The sequence below is a fragment of the Balaenoptera acutorostrata genome, chromosome 9 (assembly GCF_949987535.1).
Source record: "Balaenoptera acutorostrata chromosome 9, mBalAcu1.1, whole genome shotgun sequence".
Lineage (NCBI taxonomy): Eukaryota > Metazoa > Chordata > Mammalia > Artiodactyla > Balaenopteridae > Balaenoptera > Balaenoptera acutorostrata.
This window is the reverse complement of record NC_080072.1, coordinates 103,245,750-103,272,249: the sequence shown is the minus strand read 5'-3', so window position 1 is coordinate 103,272,249 and position 26,500 is coordinate 103,245,750. Positions and strand designations below refer to the sequence as shown.

At 46.3% G+C, this 26,500-nt stretch overlaps 1 protein-coding gene across 4 annotated transcripts; it reads left to right on the top strand.

Annotated features, from left to right (window-relative positions):
• The first annotated feature begins 1,658 nt into the window (after positions 1-1,658).
• On the top strand, positions 1,659-25,683 carry SCN3B (sodium voltage-gated channel beta subunit 3). Of its 4 annotated transcripts, none has more exons than XM_007196711.3 (7): positions 1,659-1,856; positions 3,150-3,229; positions 10,010-10,173; positions 12,534-12,759; positions 16,950-17,088; positions 20,804-20,883; positions 21,251-25,683. In XM_007196711.3, exons 2-6 carry the CDS (start codon positions 3,175-3,177, stop codon positions 20,865-20,867), a joined length of 648 nt encoding a protein of 215 aa, XP_007196773.1. In that variant the 5' UTR covers positions 1,659-1,856; positions 3,150-3,174; the 3' UTR covers positions 20,868-20,883; positions 21,251-25,683. The 4 variants fall into 4 exon arrangements, with proteins under 4 accessions (XP_007196773.1, XP_007196772.2, XP_007196771.2 ...); XM_007196710.3 differs by lacking the exon at positions 1,659-1,856 and adding an exon at positions 2,346-2,455 and having other exon boundaries at positions 22,549-25,683; XM_007196709.3 differs by lacking the exon at positions 1,659-1,856 and adding an exon at positions 2,346-2,455.
• The last annotated feature ends 817 nt before the right edge of the window (positions 25,684-26,500 follow it).

The following is a 26,500-nucleotide window of genomic DNA, read 5'->3' as shown; positions in this document are numbered from 1 at the left end:
ATGTAAACCTCTCCTATCTGGATCATTATAAGTTTAATTCCTCTCACATATACCCTTCGTTTTAAATTTTCAGAATGTGTTATGTTACAAATACGGAAAATAGGGAGATATGTTTGGGTATTTATTTGTGACTGAGCAATAATACCAAAGAAGTCTAATTAGTCAAACTAGAATAAGGTCTCTAAACTCGTGCCAAAGAACTCTTTTTTTTTCTATCCATTTAAAAAAATCTATATTTAAAAAAAAAATCTATGTTTGGATCAAGTGATTATCAAGCCTAAAGATGAAACAAAGCTAAAGAAGAGAGATGTCGGATGATTAAATCTGGATTCAATACAATTATTAATAGCGTGGGATAATTGGTTGAAACTAATACATTTTTAAAAATTAATTAATTAATTAACTTATTTATTTATTTTTGGCTGCGTTGGGTGTTCGTTGCCGTGCACAGGCTTCCTCTAGCTGCGGTGAGCGGGGGCTACTCTTCGTTGCGGTGCGCGGGCTTCTCATTGCGGTGGCTTCCCTTGTTGCGGAGCACGGGCTCTAGGCGCTCAGGCTCAGTAGTTGTGGCGCGTGGGCTTAGTTGCTCCGTGGCATGTGGAATCTTCCCGGACCAGGGCTAGAACCCGTGTCTCCTGCATTGGCAGATGGATTCTTAACGACTGCACCACCTGGGAAGCCCTAAACTAATAAATTTTAACAGCAATAAGCACAGAGGTGTCCCCCCCCCCCACAAGATTCCCTGTATAAGCACAAGATAACTCTGCAACAAGTTGAGTGAAAAATACTTAGGGATTTTAACTGACCATAGCTCATTATGAGTGAGATATGGCTGTTAATGTAACTGAACAGACGTACCCTCTAAAGCAACTGTGGCCATAATTCTCCTGGATTTATGCTGGCAGACCCCGCAGAAAACATCAGTTCTTCTTTTGGATGTGTGATGCCAACAAACTAAAAATCCTCCTGAGACAGTGACCAGGGTAGTTAAGGGTTGGAAACTACCAGAAAATACACTGGAAGAAACTTACGAAGCTTAGCCCCAAACAAAAAAGTCTGGGGTGAGATGTGGGGAAGCATAGCTCTCTCTTAAGGAAAACATTTTGCCAACCACTTAATGGAGTTCAGGGAGGAAGGAAGAGTGTACATAATTCAACTGAATATAAAGAAGAACTTCCTTAAACATTAGGAGGGACTGACTTGTGAAGTAGTGAGCTCTCATCCCTGACAAAGGCCAAGGCTGTTCATCTGGAATGTCCTTGGGGGATTCAAGAATTGGAAAGGAAGTTGAATTAAGTCGACTTCTAACTTCTCATCCAGGTCTAACACACTGTGATTCAAGGGCTGGCCTTCAAAGCTACATAGAGTATGGCCTGGTGGCTCCCTGCCCAGGAAGAAGGACATTCTGTTGCTCTGTGATATGTTAGGAGGGAGAATTTCCTGCATATGGTTCACTTACAGTCAGCTGTTACTCTGCCGTTCTGTTTTGGAATATCAGTGTCAAGCTTCCCCTTTTGGAAAGGGAGCAGTAGGGAATGAGAAGGGGGGAGAGGTTCTTGTATTAATCGTTCACTCGGTTCCAGGCATTCCTAATCTATTATGTCAACTTGAGTTTATAACTAAATTTAAACGTTCAGGTTTCCCTTCCAGGGATGGGGAGGAGCAGTGAAACAGCTGCTAGGACTAGGGTGAGGCTAATAGTTGGAAGAAGCCAAACTACAGTCTATCTGCTTTTAAACTTAACAACAACAACAAAGTGATTAGAGCGAGGGGGAGTTGCTCCACCCCCCAACACCGCTGCTGCACAGACGTTTGGATCACCTCGTAAGCCAGTGAGGAGGTGAACACGGGAACAGGTGCGCCTCCCTCTAACCCCACTTCTAAGCAGGGATTATTATGCTGCGTTCAGGGTGCCCGGTACCAATTAATCAAGGCTAGACAAAAGGATATACCAGGAGGGAATGGGGTCGGGGGAGAGAAGCCAGGAGCCATGTAGCATGTACATTGCAGATGACATCATTGAAAGAGATTTGGCCCTCCTCTTCCCGGAGCTGGAAGCTCGCATGTCTGTGCAGGAGCCAGAGTGGGGTTGCTTGGCGGGGGGTGGGGGGTGTGAATTGGTGAGAGGAGGCGTGCCGGTGCTGGGGAGAGGTGTGGAGATGCGAAAGGGAGACCTGGAGACAGCCGGCGAGCAGAGAAATCGCGGGGGCTGAGGTCTTTGCGCCGCTCCGAGCTCCGCCCCTGCGCTCGGCAGCCGCGCTCGGCCCTGAGACGGGCACGCCTGTTTGGGGGTGGGGAGTATTGCACTGGGGTGGGGGGGCGGGTAAGTGGTGGCGGCGGCGGTGGAGAGCCGCCTGCGCATGTCAAGGCTGACGGTGCACACACGGTCGGGGCGCCTGGAGAAGGGCCGCTGGTCACCCGCCACCCAGGGTCCGGGCCCCTGCACGATCTGCAGGCGAGCTCGGGGACGGGGCCCACCCACCCCACCTCTCGATCGCAGGCCACACAGAAGCTTCCGCCTCCTTCCTGGCCCCCCTCCGGACCTCCCCGGGGAGGCTCGGCGGGTGTGGACCGGACTGAGGTGGAACGAGTTCTGTAGCTCAGACGGCAGCCCCGGTGGTTTCGGGTGTGAGGGCAGGCCCAGCTGGAGAAGCCGATCAGGGCGGACTAAGCCGGCGCTCCCGGGTCTGGGTGGATCCTGGTCGGAGCGTAACTCTTGGTAGGGAGGTGAGACGTGGATCAACATGGACCCCTCCGGCAGCGCAGCCGCCTAGAGCCTGCCTGCAGCTCACTTCGGAGCTGAGCTTTCCCCGAGGCTCAAACAGGGGAAGCCGCTGAGCGACTGGAATTGGAAGTTCCGGGTGGGCGGGGAAGGCTCTGTCCGTGGTGCTGATCCGGATCCCAGCAACGGGCTCCGGGGAGAGCGCGCCAAGCTGCCGATCCACTCCCTCGAATTGGGGCAGTCCGCTAGGGTGGCTGGGAGCTGAAACCCCCGCCCGGCTCAAGAAGCCCGCAGAGCCTCCCCAGTCAACGGCACTTGGCCCTTATTTCAGTCAGAAAGTCGCCCTCTTGGAGCAGTTCGTCCCAGAGGGTTTCCTCGAAAGTACTGAGAGGGAGGAGTTGTTGACCCAGGGAATCTCTCTGTTTAGCCCCGGAAGCCACCCGCTGAAAAAGATGCCTGGCTTCAACAGATTGTTTCCCCTGGCTTCCCTCCTGCTCATTTTGTGGGGTAAGTACCAGCACCCTGCCATGCGAGATGCAGATGACAGTAATAATGCTAACAGTAATAACACTTATTGATGTCGTTGGTGACAACAAGGAGCCCTGGTTGACTTCCCTCTGTGCACGTCTCCCGGACACGGGATCCAGAGGGGTTCCATGAGAGCTGGGATTTTGAGATTGGAAAAAGGCCTCCCCACTCCCGTGCTGCTTTATTCCTGAACCTCCCTTGGTGGTTTTTCCACCCTTCCTCCCGTTTCCTGTTAATTCCAAAGTATTTTTTCCCTTTCCCGTAGCTGAAAGAGCATGCAGTCACATTCATTATTAAAAAATCTCGGTTACAGTTACATTTCATTTCTCAATGAGGTCTTTGAATTAATTTTTATATATTAAAAAAATCTGGATGCGTGCATTTTGAGAGTGAAACTAGTTGTTGATCCATCTGTTTAATTTCAATAAGTAAAACAGGCTTCAGCCATTTGCAGCTATATATTAGATAAATAGGCACCTGGGAATTACATCTTTCTTCTTTTTCATGAACACGTGGAATTAAGGTGCTTTGGTGTTTGGGGGGCTGAGTTTTTTTGCCTTTAAAGATAAATAGGTTCTTGTTTGTCTGCTGTGAAGGAGTGAGGTGACCTTCTCCCTCCAAATAAGGGAGTCCTATACTTGCAACAGTAAGGCTGAGCAGAGTGGTGTTAGAGATGGGCTTGGAGTGGGGTGTCTGCATGTGTGTAGTGGGAGTTAATGAGTCTACATGATAATATCTGAATGTGTGATTGAGAGAATGCTTTACTGTGTTGATGTATGCCTCAGGGTCTGAATGTGTATGCTAGTGTATGTCAGAGCATGTTAGTATGGGCATCTGTGTGGATTGATGAGGATGTAGTAGTGTGTGTGTGTGTGTGTGTGTGTGTGTGTGGTTGTTGTGTAGTTATGGGCATTTCAGTTTTGGCAACTTAAATCCTCAGGTCAAATATAGGTGCTCTCCAGTTGATAATTGCTTTACATGATCTTAGCTACATTCCTCCATGTTAAAAATCAATAACCAGTATAATTAGATGTGAGCATGCCCACCTGCCTTACTGAAACTAGGTATAGGATTATGCTCTATGGTTGGCATGGAACTCATTCTGCTGGTGCAGTGGCAGATATGCTGATGGGAACAACCTCTTTACCTTCGTATCACTTTATTAAGCCTCCAGGACTAACTCTGGCTGCCAGCATTATCTGGATTTTGCATGTGACCAGAAGCAGAGCCAAGCTTCCTGTTGAGACAGGCTGGGAAGGACAAAGAGGGAGAGTAATGCCAGTCCCAAGGGCAGACTCACCGCCACCCATCCCCAGTAGAGCAGATCAGACCTGAAGATGAAACAGACATAATAGGTTGCCAATGATCTCACCTGCTTTGAAGACTTAAGGCTGTGATGTCCTCAGGGGAGGCTAAGACTAGGGGGCTTAGGAGAGGTTAGTTGGGCTGTATAAGAAAGAGCATGAGTAAAGCAATGAGAGATGAAGTTGTAGAGAAGGTTGGGGTGAGATTCTACAGAGCCTTTCTTCCCACACCCTAATTTAAGTTTTTAGCATATTTGCCTGAATTCTAGTGGAGGGGGAGAGCACTCTATAGGCCAAGGACCTTTTGACTAGGACTTACAAAGCCTGGATTGGAGTCTTAGCTCTGCCACTAGCTTGCTATGTAATAACCTTAGAGTATTTTGTTCCTCATATACGTATATTTGGAAATACATAAGTTTGGAAATTGGGGCAGATGATATCTAACGTCCCTTTTAGCTGCACAATTGAATGGTGGGGAAATATTTACAGAATATTGCTAAAATAAGCAGAATACCCATCCTCCTCCCCACCCCTCAATTCCCCCACAATAAACCTTTGGAAGAGTGTGCATATTACACCTATCCTTGCCCATCCTCAGCTTCTGTATATTGGTTCACCAAATTGAGAAGCTGCAGAAGGGAAAGAGAGATAGATAGTTCAGGAAACCTTGCCAGTAAATGTAAGAGAGAGGGCCTCGCTTCACAAATGCAGTATCTTTTCATTTGCATGTAATTCCAGCATTGGAAAGCACTTAACTTAGATGTGTTCACCCTTCCCAATATGAATGGAATATTTTCCATTCTTTTATTTTCTGCGTGAATTGAACAAAATTCCCTTATTTCCTTCAATAAAGTATATAATAATAATAATAATAACAATAATAATAGAACCTACACTTGCCTTGTGCTTTCCAGTTTACAAAGCAATTTTCAATCTATTACTTCTTTTGGTCCCCATAGCAATCCTATGGTGGTAGTCAGGGAAAGCAGTTTTATTTCCAATTTAGAGATGAGAAAATGAGTGCAGGGGAGGGGAAAGGACTTGCTAGAGAACTCTTATCTCTTGATTTCAGTCTTCCAGGGCTTGTTCTAGCTCCTCTTATGGACATACGTGCTGCTATACAGGATTGCCAGGTGGGCGTCTGTCTTCTTCTCATCCCTCTTTGGAGCCACTCTTCCATTTCTCTCCCATGCCATTGCCTTTCCTAGGGCCTTACTCATTCTTTACCTCCTAGTGTCTTCTCTGTTTTTCCTCTCCAGGTCTACTCTCCCAGGTGTCGGTTGTGTCGGGGAATATTTTCCTCTCTTCCCCCAGTAACCCATTTTACATCCCATTCTTTCAAGGCTCTGCTAAGTGACTGGCTAATCTGATGGACCAACTCATTTCAGGGAGTTAATATCTACAAATAACATCATTTATTACCCCCTTTTGGAAAGTATTTACATTCTAATCAAAGCCTTTATTTTCTTAGCATTGTAGAGCAAAGTCAAGAGGAGCAATATAGCAATAACCAAAGAAGAAAAAGATTTGGGGTTATTAGAGGAGTTGATTACATACACATTACTATCCACCTGATAATAGATTGATGCTATTCCTTAGTTAAATATAATCATAATTAATATATTCTTCCTTCTCTGGTTTCCTCATTATTACTATAGACATTGAAGAGGAGACCATGGGTCAAATGATTTGGTTAAGATTATTCCAGGAGTTTATTATTTACAGTCAGCAATGTGGGTTGAATGTCTACCATATGTACAATCTTTTCTTGGATATCTAGAGGATTTCTTGGAAAGAGAGGCAATAGTGTACTGGAGACTTACAGGGTGGAGAAATATACTTTACCTTTTGGTGAAAGGAGCAGCAAGTCATATTGCAAAGGGAAGGCAAACAAGGATGAGAGGATTCTGTGGCCATTTTGCAATGTTCTATCCAGGACCTCATGAATTAAATTGATCTCATGAGCTGAGTTCTTTCTTAGGACTTCAAACTGGACTTTGGCAAGGAGAAGGCGATCAGTGGGGCTTGCTGTCTGATGATACCTTGGATTACTCAGGGGCAACTCAGAACAAAGAGAGGCTGCCGTGCCCTACTCACCAACCTGACTGCATGTATTCTGCCTTCCCTCCTTTAACTATAAATGAACTAACCGTGTTTATATTTAAGACCAACTCATCTACTTGTTCACTAGAGGCTATCACCTCTCACCTATTCAAGGATGTTAGTCCAGCAAACCATACACTTTCAAGCCCCAGCATCTCTACTGTTATCTTCATCCAAGCAAAATCATTGAACCACCTCTCAGTCTGATCACTGTACCAGCCTCTTAACTGTTCTCTTTGCTTCCACCCTTATCCTTCCTCACCTCTTCAGTTTATTCTCAACATAGCAGTCAGATCATGTAATTTTGTATAAATCATGTCATTCTTCCACTCAGAAGCCTCCGATGCTCCCATGTCACTCAAAGCAAAAGCCAAAGTTCTAATTGTGGTCTGCAAGAGCAGCCATGATCCGGCTCTGGCTTATTTCTCCTGCCTCATCTCCTTCTACTCTCACTTTGTGCCCTGTACTTTATTGTGCTTTTCGCTTTTGCCAACACACTCCCACCCTAGGGCTCTCGAGTTGCTATCTCCTTGGCACACCTTCACACAGATATTCATACAGCTTGCTCCCTCCTTTCTTTCCTTCAACACCTGCTCGATGTCACCTTCTCAGTGAGTCTCTGATGATTCTATGCACGCTCTAACTCCTCTGTTCTGTTTTATTTTTTCTTATAATTGCACTTATTGCAGTTTAATGTTGCTTATTTTCTCTCTCCTTCCACTGGAATGTGGGCTCCATGAGAGCAGGGATGGTTTCTGTTTTGTCCCCTGTTGTGTTCTCAGTGCCTAGAGCAGTGCCTGGCACACAATAAGCACTCCATATATGTTGAATGAGTGAACAAATAAATGAAGGAAAATAACATTAACGAATGTACAAAGCACATTCGAAGAAATCATCCCATAGAATTTGCGTGACAAATCTATTAGATAGATATTATTTTCAGCATTTTGTTGATGAATAAACTGAGTCTCAGAGAGGTTAAACAGTCTATCAAACTGGGAATTCTCTGGCGGTCCAGTGGTTAGGACTCTGCGCTTTCACGGTAGGGACCTGGGTTCTATCTCTGTTTGGGGAACTAAGATCCTGCAAGCTGCGCAGCGCGGCCAAAAAAAAAAAAAAAAAAAGTCTATCAAACCCAAGCCTTCAGTTGCCCAATACCGTCTTTCTTCTGCCTCTATAAGTGTAACTGTACATTCCTTGGTACATTTTCCTATTCTTCTCTGAAGTCATCATCATTGAACTAACTCATCTTTACCACATCTCATTAAATATGAATGTGCCCCGAGGCTCCCTGCTACATGGGGTTATCAATGCACACTCTGCACCTCTATCCACTCCCAAACTTTTGCACAAACCATGCTTTTTTTTTTTTTAAACCAGGCCTATACTCAAGCTTTCAAACTCTTCATATTCTGAAAATGTTTCTGATCAGTTCTCTCTAGATATGGACCCTCCCCCGATTAAAGTGATGACCCATATGCAGAAGCAGGAGAGCCTCTTGCAGGCTGCCTGATAAAACCACCCTCTGCTTGTTGAGAGTTTTAAAGCCAATAAAATTTATTTTACCTTGATATGTTAAATTTTATCATAGTGCCTCTAGTTTTTAAACTCTATGTCTAAAAATTAAATTTGTTGCTTTCTGAGTCAAATATGTCATTTTTTGACTCATAATTAGTCGGTCAGTCTCATTTTAAGTTCTAAATAAAGCTTTTCTCTGCTTTTAGAAAGAACTGTCTGCCAGTAGAGGAACAGACTGACCATTCACTGTGGACTATTTTTTAAATTACAATGTGTATTATTTCATTTTTTAGGGGTTCTGTTTTTATTATTAATGAGAAGGTAGCCTCAGAAGGGGTTAGAAGTTCTGATACAAGAATCGTTGGTAAAAAAAAAAAAGAATCGTTGGTGATTCATCTCACTTTTGAATCTTCTGTATAAGATGCAAACTCTCTTACCAAATAGTTTTTTGCATTTGTTAACAGCTTCAACACCAGAAAGAAAAAAAAATTTTTTTAATTGAGTTAGCTTTACTTTCTTGTGACTTTTGGAGTTGGACAGAATCTATTTTCTCTTCCACAGGCCAACCTTCAAATATTTGAAGACAGGTGTGTCGGTGTTCAAGCTAAGCACCCCCGGTCCCCCCTTTGTTCTTACCAGACTTTGCCCCCAGACCCTTCTCCATCTTGCTTTCCTCTGCGCATGCGCTCGTTGAAAACTTCCTTTTGTACAATGTGACACCCTGAACTGATCATAGTGGTCCAGATTTGCTCTGAACCACACAGGGGGACTGCCCCGCCTTTGTCCTGCAGTGCACATCTGATAACGCAGCCCACGTTTGCACTTGCTTTCTTGGCAGCCACGTCCCACTTTTGATTCATTCTGAATTTTCAGTCTGATATACTTACCCTCTGTAATGGGCCATGAGCTTCCAGAGGGCAGGAACTATAAGTCCAGGCCTGCGTGTGGCCTCCAAGGTGCCCCCCAATCTGACCCCCCTCCTCATTTTGTTTTTGTTTTTTACTTTTTTTTATTTTACTTTTTTATTTTTTATTTTTTAAATTATTTTCTCTTTTTCCCCTTCTCATTTTTAACTGTGTGTCTCTCTCTCCTCTTTGGGTGAAGATCATCACCCCAGCCCCGTGGTCAGCTCACCGTTCTCCTCCTTGCTGCTCCATCCTCCACCATGCATCAGAATTACCTACATTTTCCATAAAACACAGATATGATGACGTCTCTCTAAGGCTTTAAAACATGTGACCCCTCCTATTGTGAAGGGCATACAGAGGTCTTCACAACATGGGTCCAATCTACCTTTCTGGCCTTAAGTCTCACCATCCTTCTCTTCTTCTCTTCCCAGCCCAGCCAGGAAGAACTGCCTCTCCTCTAGTGTGTCCCTCACCATGGTCTGGTTTAACGACAGGAGTGTGTGTTCCCTGCTAGACTGTAAATGTCTTTAGGGCGTGAAACGTGTTTTATTCATCTTTGTATCTCAGCGTCAGGCCTGGCATAGAGTAGATCTCTGTGGGTGTTGGTGGAATGAAGGGGTGCATGGGTGGTTGATGGATGGATGCATGGGTGCCCAATTTCCCACCTTGACTCTAAGTCCTTGAGGGCAGAGCTGAGGTCCGAGCTGTACCGCATCCCTGCTGCTTTCGGGGAGGCTTTCAGTCAATGCTGCCTCATCCCTGCCCGTTGTGAGAGGGTGTACCTGGGGAGACACGTACATGTGCACGCTATTTTCCAGTTTGTCTCATGATTCTGCCTTCTCTGTCTCTCCTCCCTCCCTCCTTGGTCTCCACTGCCTCTGCCCTAACACCTCCTGTCCCTTCCCTGGGGTCCGGGCTCTCCCCAGCTGGCGTCTGCTTCCCTGTGTGTGTGGAAGTGCCCTCGGAGACGGAGGCCGTTCAGGGCAATCCCATGAAGCTGCGCTGCATCTCCTGCATGAAGAGGGAGGACGTGGAGGCCACCACGGTGGTGGAATGGTTCTACAGGCCCGAGGGCGGTAAAGATTTCCTTGTATGTCTGACTGCTGACTCTGCCCTTTGTTTTGCTGGCCTCTGCCATTGTGTGCCTGGCTCTCGACAATTCTGGGGAATGACATCTGACAAACACCGGCTCTTTCTCTCCAAAGCACTGACAGTTCCTCTGCAGATCACTGACAGCCTTAGTTTAGCCCAGCCTCTGGGAAAGGGAGGGCTCCAGGCCAGCTCTGGGCACTCCCGGTTACAAGCAGGGTAAGGAGGAGAAAGGCATAAATAGTATTTAGAGCCTGCTGTGTGCCAGTCACCCCACTAGACACTGTGCAGGTGTTTTCATCGAATCTCTGCACCATCCTACTGGATGGATTAAATTCACAGAAACATTGAAATAACTCCAAGGGTCATTAAATGAGATAGCATAGGTTAACTCATTTAAGTCTCACAATCTCAGTGAAATAAGAATGTCAGGCACGACCAAAACTGATGTGCAACTGGTACACACACATCAGTGGGTAAAATATTCAAATAGTCCTATAGTGGTTACTTGTGCCAAATCTCCCAAGTGGCTTCATCACCATCCTTCCCACTAGGAACCTCCAGACCTCCCATGATGTAGGAACTAAGGGATCAGCCATGGCCAATGTCAGTTCTGATGGGTTGGTGCCAGTGCCAAAATGGTTGTCATATACTTTGAACAACAACTTGGGGATGACCATTATTCACACCGTCGCTGTCTTTGGAGCCAGGCTGCCTGGGATTGATTCTTGACTCCACAACTTATTTTAACTCTGTGTCCTTGGACAAATTACTTAACGTCTCTCTCTGTGCCTCAGTTTCCTCATCTCTGAAATGGGGATATAAGCCATAGCTACCTCACAGAGCTGTTACCAGGACTCATGTGCTATAATTTTTTAATGCGTTGAGAATAGTTCTGGAATACAAGAAGTACTGTATAAGTGTTTGATAGAGAATACACAGACACACACACACACACACACACACACACACACAAATGGGGCAACTAAGGATCAAAGAAATTAAGTTAGTAAGACAGCTTAGATTTGAACCAGGTCGTCTGACAGCGGATATGAAGCCCTTTTTACTGCACTGCCTCATCTTCCTGGGGGCAAGTTTTTCCCCACAAAGACCTAATGGAGACACGACATTAGGATGAAATTGAGTTTTGCTTGCTCTTCTGTCTAGCTCTCCTGAAGCTGGACGCGTTTCTCACTCGAGGCTGGATGTGCTATTCTGATGTGGCCTTGCTGCACTCAGGCGCCAGGCCTGGGACAGTAGGCTTCCTAGTGCCTGGCTCAGGGCTGACCGCAACCGAGGCTACTGCGTAGGTTACAGGAGCCTGGACGTCTTGACCAGATGCAAAGGTCCCCACGAGCCTCAGGTCTGGCCATATGCCAGCCACCTGCTCTGCTTCCAGGCCTGCCCAAAGTGAGGAGAAGGTGACTCAGATGGAGGAAAAGAAACTTAAAAAATTGTGCTGGAAATCCAGAACAACACTAATAGAAATTTTTGTGACAATGAAAATGTTCCATATTCGTGCTGTACAATTCAGTAGTCACCAGCCACAGGTGGCACTGGACACTTGAAATGTGGCTAGTGCAACTGAGAAACTGAATTTTACATTTTATTTCATTCCTAGTAAGTTAAATTTTAATGTAAGTAGCCACACGTGGCAAGCAGAAACTAGATGGACTGCATAGCTGTAGAAAGAAGCAAAAAAAAAAAGCTATGTCAGAAGGTGGAAGTGTTTGAGAAGAGAAATGTAGAGACCAGATTTCAGATCTCATTTTGCCCAGAGTGGAAGAGCTGACGTGTGCACATTGGCTGGCAGCTCTCTGCTCACGTGGGCCACTTAAGCAGCCTGGGTCCCCTTCCTGTGGACTGGCCCCGACTGCTCACATCCCCTCCAAGGGCACCAGCTCCGAGAGACACTTTTGGAGGCCAGAGCTCTCAGACGTCTTCATGACAAATGAAGCTGCCTCTCTGCCTTAATCTCTCCCCGGCTGCCCCCATGACACGCCTTTCTCTCTTGTTCTCTCTGCCCCCTTCCAATCCTTCCTTTCTCTCAACTTCCCTCTCCTGATCTCCTGTACACTTCACTCACCTTCCTCTGTCCTCTTTCTTTCCAGCCCTCTTTTCCTGCCCACCCCTTCCTGCCGTGTCCATGTGCCCTGACACCTGTGTGCCTTTGCCCGTCTTTCCCTGTCTTTGCTCTCTTCCCTGCCCTCCTCTGAGCTGCCCATCCCACTCCCACATTTGGGAGCTCCTGGTAACATTGTCCCTGTCCCCGCATCCGAGCACCATTCTGGTCCTTTTCTCTGCCCTGTCCCCACCTCTACCCTGTCTTCTCTCCTACTCCCTCTGCTTCTCTACCTGCAGATCTATGAGTATCGGAACGGCCACCAGGAGGTGGAGAGCCCCTTCCAGGGACGCCTGCAGTGGAACGGGAGCAAAGACTTGCAGGACGTGTCCATCACTGTGCTCAATGTCACCCTGAACGACTCCGGCCTCTACACCTGCAACGTGTCCCGGGAGTTTGAGTTTGAGACACATCGCCCCTTCGTGAAGACCACCCGGCTGATCCCCCTCCGTGTCACCGAGGAGGGTAAGGCTAGGGCACAGGCTCCCTTGGGTGCGCTGCTCTCGGGGGAGGGAGGACAGCGGGTTTCCACACAAATGAGCCCCTTGCAGAATGCAAAACCCCATGTATCCGGAGTGGTGATATCTAAAAATGTCACCACTGGCTTGTCTTCCTGGGGTGGCCAGCTTTCTGCAAGCTGCCCGAGAGCTTGCCTCTCTGTGTCTTTCCTCAAAGCAGAAAGGCTTGGAGATGATAGTGCAGTAATCTTGACCCGGTCCCTGGACTCTCACCCTTAGAGAAAGAGGACAGCCTCCCTGAAGCCTAAAACTGCCAAGACAGTTACACCTACTCTGGCCTGCGCTGAATCTCCGACTCAATGGGCTCAGAGAAATCTCCTGAGGTTCTCTAGAGGTCATCTACCCTCTTGTCTGTGACTCATACAAACCTCTAAACCAGCGGTGCTCAAACTTCAGCCAGCCTCAGATTCCCCTGCAGGACTTCTTAAACCCGGGCTTTCTGATGCCGTAGGTGGAGCTTGAGAATTTGCATGACTAACAAATTGTCATGCTGCCAGGGACGCACTTGGAGAACAGCTGCTGTAAACCAAAGTCTGACAGTCTTTGTCTTCTGTCTCCCTGCACAGTAATCATACAAGCAACCCCCTCCCCATCCGTGGCGTCTCTCATTACATAACCTCACTTTCAGCTACGAGAAGGGGAAACGTGGTTTGCTCTCCAGTCTTTAAATTTTCCCGATTTCCCACAGCTGGTTCCTTGTTAGGCTGGGAAGTTCTTTCATCAACCTAACTCAAAAGTTTCTGTTGCGATCGAATCCGGAATCTTGAGGGTGAGCTTAGAACTGTTCTTGTTCTGCTTTCAATGGACTCCTTGTTCAGAGCACTGTGTCTCCTCGCCCCTTGCAAATGTCCCTTCATGTGGCAGAAGAGTGATACATGCGTCTCCCTTTGTGTTTTCTCACCCAGGCTAAATGAGGACTCCATTTTACTTAGCCCTTCCTAGACAATCTATTTCCAGCACGTTCCCAGCATTCTGCATCTGCCTCAAGATGCAGGTCAGTGAACAGGCAAAAGGTGTGGGGCAGGAAAGAAAGGAGAGGTCAGATTAAAGCCAGGCTCTTCCTAGAAAAGGATGCCAGGAATCCCGACTTCCAGGCCACAAGTGTTTTTTTTTTTTTTATCGTGTTATGGTGATAAAATTCATGAAGCAAAGGAGAGTGCACAGCAGAGTGAGCGATGTCATGATTTAGACAAGACGAAAACGGAAGGTAGGGCAATCCAGATGGTGCACAGGGACTCTCAGGCCACTTGGCTCAGACCTGATGAGCCTCTTCCCCTCTTTGAGCCCGTCTCCTCTTGTGTGAATCGAAGGGGTTGGACTGGGAGCTCTCTAAGCTATATTTCTGTTCAGAAGTTCCATTATCCTCTTCTGTTTACACACCTGTGCCCCCGGGGGAAGGGAGCCTGGCGCCCTCTGCTGTTCACCCTCGGGACTGTCGGCTACTGACAGCCGGGCCCTAGGAAGCTGCCTCTGTCTCCACCTTGTGCTCTCAAAGGCTTTTGCCTCCAGAGACCTTCGCGCAGCCAGTGGAAAGGGTGGCAAAGTGGAGCCAGTCCGCCTGCCTGCCGGGCACCAGAGCCAGACTTGGGTAAGAATAGAGGGGAAACAAGTTTGTCATCAGAGCCACAGAGCCCCTCGGGACGTTAGGGCTGGAAGGAAGCTTGGCTCTCTTTCAGTCCAGGGGTCTGAACGAAGAGCTGGCATCGGAATTGCCCAGGGGGCTTTCCTTCAGTGCCGACGGCTCCATACCACTGCCGCGGTGTGAGTGCAGCAGGTTGGGGTGCGGTCTGGCGAATGTCAGTTGAAATGACTCCGCAGGTGGTGGGAGGGTGCAGCTCTGATGCCTCATGTTGTGGCTGGGAGACAGAGCTCTGGAAGAGGAGGGCTTGCCCAGACACGAAGCACATTAGTGCCAGAAGCAGGACTGCGGTCCAGATCTTTGCCTCTATTAGCTGTGTTTCCACTGCCTCTTTTCCCTCCACCACCGCCCACTCCCTGCCACTTTTTCTTTTTCTCTCTTCCCCACCCCCTGTGACCCCTTTGGCAGCCCCCTGCATCCCCACCCCCAGATATTTAGTGCTCTCATACTGCTGCACGCTCCACCGTGACACATTCCCCGCGTCTGCTCCATCCCTGTGGTCCCAGATAATCTCCCTGCTTCTCTTTGCTCAAGCTGGACTGATCCTGGCGTAGGCTCTCACCTCCTGGCTCTAAGACAGAAATCTGAGTTCTCTTCACCTAGAGGTAAATAAAGTTACTGAGGACAGCCTCCTGCGGTACTACTGCTGGCTACTGCATTTAAAAAGAAATAGGGGGCTTGAAGTTGAGCACACCGCAAACCAGCCCGTTGTCAGACCATGAAAAGACATTTGATGTGTCTGGCGTTCTCCTGTGCCTCAAGCTGCATCTGTGACCTCCAGCTCCAGTTAGGAAACCTGGGTGATCCTGGAGCCCTTGGACTGCTTCTCTGAGGTGAAGGTCATGGCTGTGCCTATATTGTGCTTTTAATGAGCAAGGCCTTGGGGATGACTTACGCCCTATGAATAACCATGAATCTAATTTGCTGCTGAGAGCTCGCAAAGGGCCATGTGGCTGCAGCCTTCCTTGCCACTAGGAAGGAATATATGTCGGGACATTTGCCATGTATTATGTTTCATTTATTTATTTATTTTAAATGAAAAAAAAAATTTTTTTTTTTTTTTGGCCGCACCGCACAGCTTGTGGGATCTTAGTTCCCCAACCTGGGATTGAACCTGGGCCACGGCTGTGGAAGTGCCGAGTCCTAACCACTGGACCGCCAGGGAATTCCCTATCATGTTTTATGTGTCATTTTTGTTGGTTAGGAAACAAGGAAGATCAATATTTATTTATATTCATTCATTCCACAAATACTTATTGAATACTTCAAGTATTCTAGGATTAGGCAACAGGCTGTTAATTCAGAAATAAATATGTTCTTAGTAAGCACACAGTCAGTAGAGAAGAGAGAGAAATGCATCACAGTACAATCTGGGAAGTGTTATAATAGATGGATGGAAAAGTGCCTGGAGAAGAACGTGAATAATAACTGCACGAGAAGCTGAGGAAGGCTTCACAGAGGAGGTGACTTCAGTGGAGTCTAGAAAAATGGTTGGGAGATTGAAAGGCAGGAGGCGATGTTGGGACAGAGGTAGCACTGGGGTGTGAGATACAATCTAGGAAGAGGGAAGAGGAAGAAGAAACGTCCACAGATTCCAAAAGACCACAGCGTGTATGAGTAGAGAGGTTTTGCTGGCCAACCGAATGGAAACGAGGTGAGGAAGGCTGCCCAGCGAGTGGCCTCCTGTGCCCTGTTCAGAGTCAGGTCTCTGTGCTGAGGGCGGTGTGGAATACTGGAAGGTTTTCAGTAGGGATACGGCAGGATCAGATCTGTGTTCCGGAAGTAGAACTCTGAGGACAGCCTGGTTAGTATGTGGAATTCTCCAACCCTCATTTCTGTTTGGGTTTGGGATGACCTGGAGGGAAGACGAGCTGGGAACGTCCTTGCTTCTCATCCAGACTTGCAGAAAACATGCTCAGGTCACTGGGCGGGCTGACGGCACTGTCCGCGCGGCCCTGTCCATGTTTTCCGACGCCTTCTTCCTGGGGATACCACACTCCACCACCCTAAGCTCAGAGGACAGAGTCGGCTGAACTAAGACATGTGCCTCACATCTGTGCAGACTTTTACATCTCACAAGGTATCTTTAAATACATTAGGTAATGTATGGTATGAATTATTATCCTCACTTTACAAATTAAGAAACTGAGTCTCAAATCAGGGAAATGACTGTTCACACACCAGGAAGTAGGAAAACTGGGACCCAGCTGTATGTATCTCACACAGCTCCAGGATTCCTTTCAGTGCTCTATGACTTCTTCCTCCACCCATCATTCTCCCTCATCCCTCCCTCCAGAGCATCTGAGGAACATCAGTGAGAAAGCTGACAGACAGGAGAATTAGGGGATATTAAATCTCATTGATACCCTCTTGCGTTCCTTTAGACCCAGTGCTTATTTAAGACATACCTAAAAATAGGCCTCGTATATCTCAGACCTCAGTGACAGCTCTGGGTTTGTTGGACTTGCATATTGTGAGCCTCACTCTCCCCCTTGCAGCTGGAGAGGACTTCACCTCTGTGGTCTCAGAAATCATGATGTACATCCTCCTGGTCTTCCTCACTCTGTGGCTGCTCATCGAGATGATATATTGCTACAGGAAGGTCTCAAAGGCCGAAGAGGCAGCCCAAGAAAATGCGTAAGTCCAAAGATGCCAAAATAATGATAGCTCGCACCTTCCGAGTGCTTGCTCTCATAGTTGAGGTGGTGAGCAATTTACACAGTCCTCCACTTTCCTCACAACAACCTTTGAGGTAGGCAGCATGAATATACCCATTTTACAGATGCGAAAGCTGCGCCTGGGAAAGTTTGCCCAAGACCATTATAAGAGGCAAAGCAAGGTCTGACTTCGTGCCTGCTAACTCATGCCCTGCACTCTTAACCACTATGTAAAGCCCATCAGCTGCCACCACAATCCCATGACATTAGCATTATTATGACCATTTTATAGATGCTGAAGCAGTTCATAGAGCTTAAGTGGCTTGCTGGGGCCACACAGATAATGAGAGGAGAGGCTGGGATTTTAACCGAAGCCTGTCTGGTGTCCTTGCTGTTCCCGTCACATTCAGTTGTTTGCTGTAAACCACAGAGCTCGTCAGGCCACCTGGGCTCTGCTGTCTATTAGCTAAGGAGCTCCAAACATGTTCTTCCCCCTGGAGCTTGGCCGTGATTGAAAACCCAGAGAGGGGCTCTTCTGCTCCAACGTCCAGACTGTACCTTGGCCATTTTCGCCAAGGCCCTAGTCACTCGAGCACAGGTAACAGATGATGGGGTCTGAGAGTCTAAGGGGCCGTGTTGGCTTGTAATTTGGGGAGAGGAGAGAAAATAACCCTCACAGATTTACACAGCGGAGGCGATAAGCTAAAAACCCTAGGCTGTTATCACCTAGAAATGCTTGATAAATATCATTTTTCATGATATCTATGATCTCAGGAAAGTAAAAAATTATAACTGACCAGATAGAAGGAAAGAAAGGATATGCTGGGGAGGTTGTCATTCCTGGTGACCTGGGTGATCAGATTTCAGTGCTTGAGCATAGGAAGCGGCCACACTTGGACAGGAAGTGGCCACACTTGGACAGGAAGTACCCACACTTGGACAGGAAGTGGCCACACTTGGACAGGAAGTACCCACACTTGGACAGGAAGTGCCCACAGCTGGCCTTGCACAAGAAAACAGAGTTGGAACTGAGGTCACCAGCAGAGCCAGGATCCTCAGAGGGCTACAGCTCGTGCAAAAGATAGATCAGTAAATAATCATCAGTCCACCAGCCCAGAGAAAAGCCAAGGAAACATATCTATTTGGCCTGACTCCAAGTAGAAACATAAAAGATTCTTGAGAACTGGTAACCACAAGCCTGCTCTCACAATGTTTGGGATTTAAATTTATGCTACCCACATGATCCAGGAACCTCTAAACTGAGAAAATCAATTAAAAAAAATTAGTCCCCAGACAGTGATAACCATGTAGACGCAAATGAAAAACTATTCTGAAGGGACCCACTTTTAGCTGAGGCTTAACAGTGCTCCCCAGATAAAACATTGATGAATCTGATTCCACAGTCTCATCCAAAACTAAAAGACACAGCAGGAAATAATCCAGCATGAGCAAGAGAAGTAACAAATGGCAGGATTAAACCCCAGGAGCTTCAGACACAAGAAGGACCTGGTGGAATATAGAAAATAAATTTGCTTAAAAGAGTTAAAACAAGAGGAGGAACCAAAACATAAGAATACAGTAAGTTATTAAGAAAAAAGAACAGGCAGGTTTGAACAGGAATAAAGAAAAACCTGGAAATGAAAAATACAGTCAATAAAATTCAAAACTCAATGGATTGGTTCACCAGAGATTAGATACTGGTAACCAGAAGATAAACATAAGGAAGTTTCACAGAATGAAGCACAGAGATATAAAAAAATGGAATATCACAAAGAAATAGGAAGACGAAAATTGAGAAGATCGATTAGAATAGAAGAGAGAAAATGGAGGAGAGACAATATTCAGAGATACAGTGGCTAAGGAAAGGTATGACTCTTCAGATTCAGGTAGCACAATATGTCCTGAGCAAGATAAATACATATAAATCTAAACCTAAACACCAACCATCTTTAAACTGATTAATGGCAGCAACTAATGTAACCTACAGCAAATATCATCTATGTTGTAACTTTAGAAGAACTGCCTATAATATTAGAAACATGTCAAGGATACCTGCTTCTATTCTATACTGGAGATCCTAGGTGGTGCACTAAGTAAATACAAAAAAAGAAAAAGAAAAAGAGTAAGAATTGTAAAGAAACAAGCTAAATTATCATTCACAGCCAATATGATTACCTATATAGAAAATCCAAGGGGATCTATAGACAAACTATTAGAACTAGTAAGAACATTTCATAAGATTGTTGATACAAATCAAAATATTTATATTTATAAATATGAAAACACCTATATTCCAGCCACAAAAATTTAGAGAAACATCTCAATATTTAAAACATTTTTAAAAATTCAATTACAATAGCAACAAATACTCTCCAGTACCTGGGAATAAATCTGATAAAAACGTGTAAGATATTTAAGGAGAAAATTACAAAATTTTACTGAAAGATTTGAGTTAAATAAATGAAGACTAAAGCCTCACTGTTACAAACATGGCAACTCTCTTCCAAATTAATCTGCAAATTCAGTAAAATTCCCATCAAAATACCCATTGGATTGTTCAAGGAACTTGATAAGCTGATCTTAAAAGTCATACAGAAGCCCAAAGGCTAAAACTAGTCTAAGCCAGAGGATGGCCAGATAGTAAATATTTTAGGCTTTTTAGGCTACAGAGGGTCTCTGTCCCCTATTGTTCTTTAGTTTTGTTTGTGTGCAACCCTTTAAACAAGTAACAGCCTTTATTAGCTCATGGGCCATAGTTTGCCTATTTCAAAGAACAATAAGTTTGGGGGAGGTGGCTGGTAGGACTTTTCCTATCAGATATAAAGATTTCTTATACAGCTATTAGAGTAAAGAGTTTATGATACTGAACTTCCCTGGTGGCTCAGTGGTTAAGAATCCGCCTGCCAATGCAGGGGACATGGGTTCGAGCCCTGGTCCGGGAAGATCCCACATGCCACAGAGTAACTAAGCCCGTGCGCCACAACTACTGAGCCTGTGCTCTAGAGCCCACGAACCACAACTACTGAAGCCCACGTGCCACAACTACTGAAGCCCGCACGCCTAGAGCCCATGCTCTGCCAACAAGAGAAGCCACCACAATGAGAAGCCCGCGCACCGCAACGATGAGTAGCCCCCGCTCGCCGCAACTAGAGAAAGCCCATGCGCAGCAATGAAGACCCGACGCAGCCAAAAATAAGATAAATAAATTTTGAAAGAAAAAAAAAGATATTTTCAAGACGTGGAATCGTCAAAGAAAAAGACAAATGTCTCAGAAGAAAAACTGGTAAACAAATGAAGTCCTATTGCAGAAGTACAAACCCAAATTGCTTATAAACTTATGAAAAGATGCTCAACTTCACCAGTAATCAGGGAAAGGAAAATTAAAAGATCTATAAAATGTAATTTCCCATCCATCAGTTTGGCTGATTTAATCTAACAGTACTAAGTCCTGAGAACAATGTGGATAAATGAGAAGACTCATACATTGCTAGTAGAAGGAAAAAACAAAAGTATTTATTATTCTAGTCTGCTGAAAGGGCCATTCTCATTTTCTCTTGGGTAACATGGTGAGAAGGAAATGCAGGGGTGTTCTAGAGACATCCTTGTTCCCGTGGCCCTTGCTTTTTCCCTTTTCCTGTGTTCGCACCTCTGGGTACAAATGCACTGATTTTCTTCCCCTGTCTCTCCTTCAACAGGTCTGACTACCTGGCTATCCCATCGGAGAACAAAGAGAACTCTGCGGTACCAGTGGAGGAATAGAAGGGGGCAACTGGAGGTGATGTACAGGGAAGGGAGGGGCAGGTAGATAAGGAGGCAGGTTGTACAAGTGACCTTGACACCCACAAATCAAAATGACTTTAGATTTGGTCCCTTAGATTTCTACCCTACCTAGAGTCCCCACCCTCAGGGTACTTCTTTAAGTTGATGCCCAAGTAGTCATAAAGCTCTGTGCGAGGTTCAAGTCCTTCAGAAAGTGAATTGCTTTGGCCTGAGTGTTGGGGCAACTTGAACTCCTTACCCACAGTGACAAAAAATAATTCCCCATTCTCCCTCCTATGTAAGGATCGTAGATTAGGTCAGAGAGCCTTTGGCTGGGCTGGACTGGGCTGGCAATTCTCAGTGAGCTGTTTTGTCGCTGGTAGGTGGCCTGAACACTGAAGCGCTGGCTATCCCATGTTCAGTGATGTCAACAGCGTCAGGAGGGTGTCCCAGGGGCCACATCACTTCCCTTCACGCGTCCATCCTTCAGTTCATTCATCATACATCCACTCACCTCTGAACTGTCACCTCTGACTTGCTAACTCCATCAGACCTCCACACACCACAAGACTTTGCCAGAACCGAGGAGCCAACATTTCTACACGACTCAACCTCAGCCTGCCCTTGCTTTCAAGCAAGCAGCTCCCATGCCAACTGGACCCCTCCCCTGTGCTCCACCCGACTTTGAACACATGCTGGAGTCGGCAGATCCACGGGCCCCTTTCTTGCTGGAGCCGGCTCATTCTCCATTGCCGCAAGTGAATGGAGGTCTTAACGGAAGGAAGCTGGAGTGATTAGTTTGGGTTAAGGCAAAAGAGTGTCATGAAGTAGGATTCCTTGAAGTCAGTTTTTCTAAGTTCCTGGCCCACTTGGCTGGAGCATCAGAGCAAAGCATGCCTTTCTAGGCCCTCCAGTGATAGAAAGTTCATTAAGCATGGACGAAAAGGTTCTCTGGATTATGGTGCTCCAGGGCTAGATCCCAAGAGGTCTCAAAGGCCTGGGTTAGTGTCAGTCCTTCAAGAAGCCGAGGGCAGGGGACTTGGGAAGTCATACAACATGTTCATGATGCTCCTGGGGCAACGTGTGTGTGCCTTGCCAGGGGAGCACACCACCGGAGATGGCTGGGTGCCATTGTTTTCCTGTGGGCACTGGGACTGAAATTCCCAAGTTCTTCCTCTCAAAATTTCTGTGGGTCAGTAGTATTACTCATACAGGAGGCAACGGAGACTCAGACAGGACTCCACTGATAAGAGACTTCAAAGGATAAACTGGAGCAGATAGAAGCCTAAGGCGCTGTCCAGTTTACACTTCCCGAGATGGGATAATTTTGTTCTTGAAAAGACTTCGAAATTGAGTTTGGCCATGGCACAGAACTGAGTGGATTGCCTGGCTGAGGTTAGCTCTGATTCAGTTCATTAGAAATTGGCCAAAAAGGCAGAGAGAAGGATGGGAGGTAGATTTGAAGAATTTCTTTAGTGAAAAGATTTGTGAATCTGAGACGTCTTCCAGAAGGGGAACGCATCTGGGAATGGCATTTAACTAAGAAACATGTTTTTAGTCTGAGATAGATGATGGCAAATGAGTGACGTGATAGAGGAGGGACAGGCTAGGTGGCTTCCAAATATTTCACCTGTGAATTCATAATGTCCAGGTTTCTGTTTGTTTTTGTTTTTCTCCCTAGATGTTAGGAGAGCAGATGAACACTGGAAACATTTTAGTCAGTATCTCATGTTTCACTTTGAGGAACTGGTGTAAGTGTGGTGTCCTTCCGCACCTCGTGATGAGAGGGGGAAGGATGCTTTACGGGATGTGAGAAGATGAACGGGACTGGGATTCGAAGAACAAGATGTCCCTCAGATCCAGGGGAATCTATGGGGAAAGATCCCACTCTCTTGGCTTCGGGCCTCACCTGACAAACTCAGTTCATCTCTGCCATCCCTGGGAAAGCACTTGAATTAGTCCTTGTTCACATATTCGAGAGTCTGATTTTATTGAAGAAAATACTTTCAATAAATTCAAGGCCGTTCTCATTGGTAATTTCCCACACAATCTCTCTGAAATAGGGGACAGAATATAGATTTTCCTTACTTTCCTGTGAGGAAAACAGGCCTGGATTACTGTGAGGTTTTCCCAGTCACGTGGCTGGTGGATGACAAGCCTGCCGCAGAAACTACTTTCTACCACTCCACTGCCCTCTTGCTTCAGTAGACCACGCATCTAACTTGTGATCTAGAATGCACGTTTGCTTTTTTTTTTTTCCTTTTTAAAAGCCCAACTCATATTTCCTGAGTGATTTTTAATGAAGCTGAATGGTACCTCTCTTTTCTTCTTATCCTTTACAGGTAATCTTCTCTAGTCGTTTTCCTCCTCCTAACTTCTCAACTCTTCTCATCTTTAATGCTTTCTTTATTAAGCTCTATGATTTACCAAGCATTTTAATTATCTTATTTCTTCTCCACAACTAGCTCTGTGAGGTGGATATTGCTAATATGTTAACAAAGGAAGAAACACACTGCCTGAGGCTAAGAAGCTTTACCAAACCATAAGCTCATATAGTTGGTAAATGGAGAGCTGGAATTCAGGTCTTCTGAGCCCTAGCCCAGCTCTCTTTCCACTGAGACCATAGCTGCTTCCTTTCCTCTCACTTTTTTTTTTTACTTCCATCTAATCTTTGCCTCTCTTGCTTGTCCTGAGATGTTAAACATCTTCGCTCACCCCTAATCCCACTCGATTGCTCCTCTACCACTTTGCTTCTTGGTCCGTGCTGAAAATGTGCTTTCAGAGTCTTAATCTCATGTTCGTTTCCCCTTTCTCGTTGGTTTGTACCTCATTATTTCTCCTGAATTGCAATTAAACTCCTTCCTGGGAGACTTGATCATGACTATAAATCCACAAGGTACTGTGGTCACCAGCCCACTTCAGATCCTCACTCACTCCCCGTTCCTCCGCATATTCCTACCAAGGACCCAGATAAACGTGCACTGCTCCGGAAGCTTTATCTGGCATGCTGTTCTTATTAAAGGGCTTAGAAATGTTCTCAAGGGCTATCATCACTCTAGGAACCCCACCTGTTGTCTTGGTGCTGGATATTTCCCCTGACTGATGCTTAATAATACAATTCACTCAAGGCCAGCTCGGCTGGGTCTGGTTTTCCCTTCCCTTGGGCTTAACAGCCATGACCTTCATTGCTCGTCTGCTGGCCCTGTGAGCACCTTGCCCTACTGACCTTTGCCATCAGCTCAGCCCTGCATCGCAGCCCCAACGCCTGTGTGGAAATACCTTGACGGTCAGCACCTGTCCCGACACTAGCCTTTATTTTCAGGCCATCTAAAAGCACTGTCCTTTAGAGTCACCACCCCCAAACACCCACACACCCGGATCTCTGATTCTCTAAGTTTCCAGTTTCTCCTTAGATGCCGAACTAGAAATGTTAGTAGGAAAGGAATTTTTCAAAGCAGGAATATGCTGGAAATATGTATAGAGCTATGAATGGTTAAGAGAAGAGATAGTACCTCCTTTTCTTCCCCCAAAACTACGGGATCAGAAAGGAAAATATACCCATCTCAGAATCTGTGAACCCACCTGACATAAATCAGAGAGAAAAGGCCGTGTAACTGCATCTTGGCAGGAAGAAGCAGCAAGGAGCTAGACCCATTTCAGGATATATCTTGGCTCCCCTTCCCAAGTGGAAATGGAAAAATAAAACAAAAACCACCTTCCTCTCCCCTCCTTTTGTAAATGAAAAGCCCCCAACCCAGTGAACCCTCCTAGTCACGGCAAATGTACCTGTGTAGTACTTGGTGCGCCATTACTCCGATCATGCATTCATTCTGCGTTTCAGCTCCCTCTCTGCGTCCATTACTCCGATCATGCATTCATTCTGCGTTTCAGCTCCCTCTCTGCGTCCATTACTCCGATCATGCATTCATTCTGCGTTTCAGCTCCCTCTCTGCGTCCATTACTCCGATCATGCATTCATTCTGCGTTTCAGCTCCCTCTCTGCGTCCATTACTCCGATCATGCATTCATTCTGCGTTTCAGCTCCCTCTCCGTCCATTACTCCGATCATGCATTCATTCTGCGTTTCAGCTCCCTCTCTGCGTCCATTACTCCGATCATGCATTCATTCTGCGTTTCAGCTCCCTCTCTGCGTCCATTACTCCGATCATGCATTCATTCTGCGTTTCAGCTCCCTCTCTGCGTCCATTACTCCGATCATGCATTCATTCTGCGTTTCAGCTCCCTCTCTGCGTCCATTACTCCGATCATGCATTCATTCTGCGTTTCAGCTCCCTCTCTGCGTCAGGCACCAGTCTAGACCCTGACTGTGCCCTGTGCTCTTAGGTTTTAAAAATATCATCATCCAAGCCTTTCCTAGTCTCTTAAAACTCTACCATGGTAGACGACTCATGTTTGGCGCCCCTCCCCTTACTTGAGGCTGTAGTAGGACCCAGGAGATGTACACTTGAAGCGAGTCTGAGCTGTAGCTCAGACTCAACCCTATCATAGGCCAGCTAAGCCTCAAAGCTGGTATTACTCTTTTTTGGGCAGAGTGACAGGGAGGGAGGCACCGCAGGACGAGTGCTTGTGGGTTTGTGAGGCACCAAACACAATCAGCAAACTCGTACAGCCATGGAACTCGTCACCACGTTGTCACCTTCATGTGGCTTCTTCTTGACTTTCCACAGCCAAGCTTTTTCTGAACTTTAGAAATGTTGTTCCTGACCACGCAAGCTCTCAACAACCTAATGCCTGTACGCGGTGTTTTTCAGTGAACTCCCTGTTCACGTCAATAAAGTGTCTCTGAACCCTGCTGGCTCTGGTGTCGCTCCGCTGTGTGTGTCTGCTACACACACCACGGCTTCTACCTCCCTACCCAGCCCACATCAATCCCTCAACTCACAATCACTACCCACCTCCCCAGCCCACATCAATCCCTCAACTCACAATCACTGGGTATAGGCCCAGAGAATGAAAACTACATTTAACAGTCTAGAATTAAACATGCTGTCTCCCTTCTTTCCTTCCCTACCCAAATACAAAGGAATCCAAGAGCCAGCGGGTTCTCACCTGAATGACATCAAACAAGCTGGGGAGGGGCTCCCAGCAAGGAAGACCTAGTGAAGGGAGGGGCCCCACTCCCTTACCAGGTTGGCTAACATGAAGGAAATAAAGCAACGCTGTCCCCCAATGTGTGTCTTCCTAGAAGTGCCAAGGCCCCAAAAGGGAAAAGTTACACAAGAAATTGTCACTGGGATTCAGTCTACCATACACTCCTAGAATACTACTACTACTGATTAATAATGATATAAAATCATTAATAATGATATAAAATTATCTTCATATAGTACTAGCCACTATACTAAGAAACACACACACACACACATATATTTTATGTTATCTCTAAAATAAACTGAGGCTGGCAGTAATGGTTGGGGCCCAAGGACACAGCTGGTAAATAGTGATGCTGCAATCTGGACCCAGATCTGATTCCCAAACTTCTTATCCATTCCACTTCATCAGGCTCCCACCCTCCCCTGGGAAGGAGGTCCTAGATGGCTGGCTGTGCATGTGTGTCTGTGTGTGCCTGTGAATGAACACACGCCTTCAGGGCTTGCTGTGATCACACCTGG

Excerpts from the sequence above, each read along its gene's own strand:
- SCN3B (XM_007196710.3), top strand. The coding sequence starts at position 2,361 with ATGTCAAGGCTGACGGTGCACACACGGTCGGGGCGCCTGGAGAAGGGC. Across the intron at positions 3,230-10,009 it reads CCTCCTGCTCATTTTGTGGG|CTGGCGTCTGCTTCCCTGTG; the intron begins GTAAGTACCAGC and ends GGCTCTCCCCAG. Across the intron at positions 10,174-12,533 it reads AGGGCGGTAAAGATTTCCTT|ATCTATGAGTATCGGAACGG; the intron begins GTATGTCTGACT and ends CTCTACCTGCAG.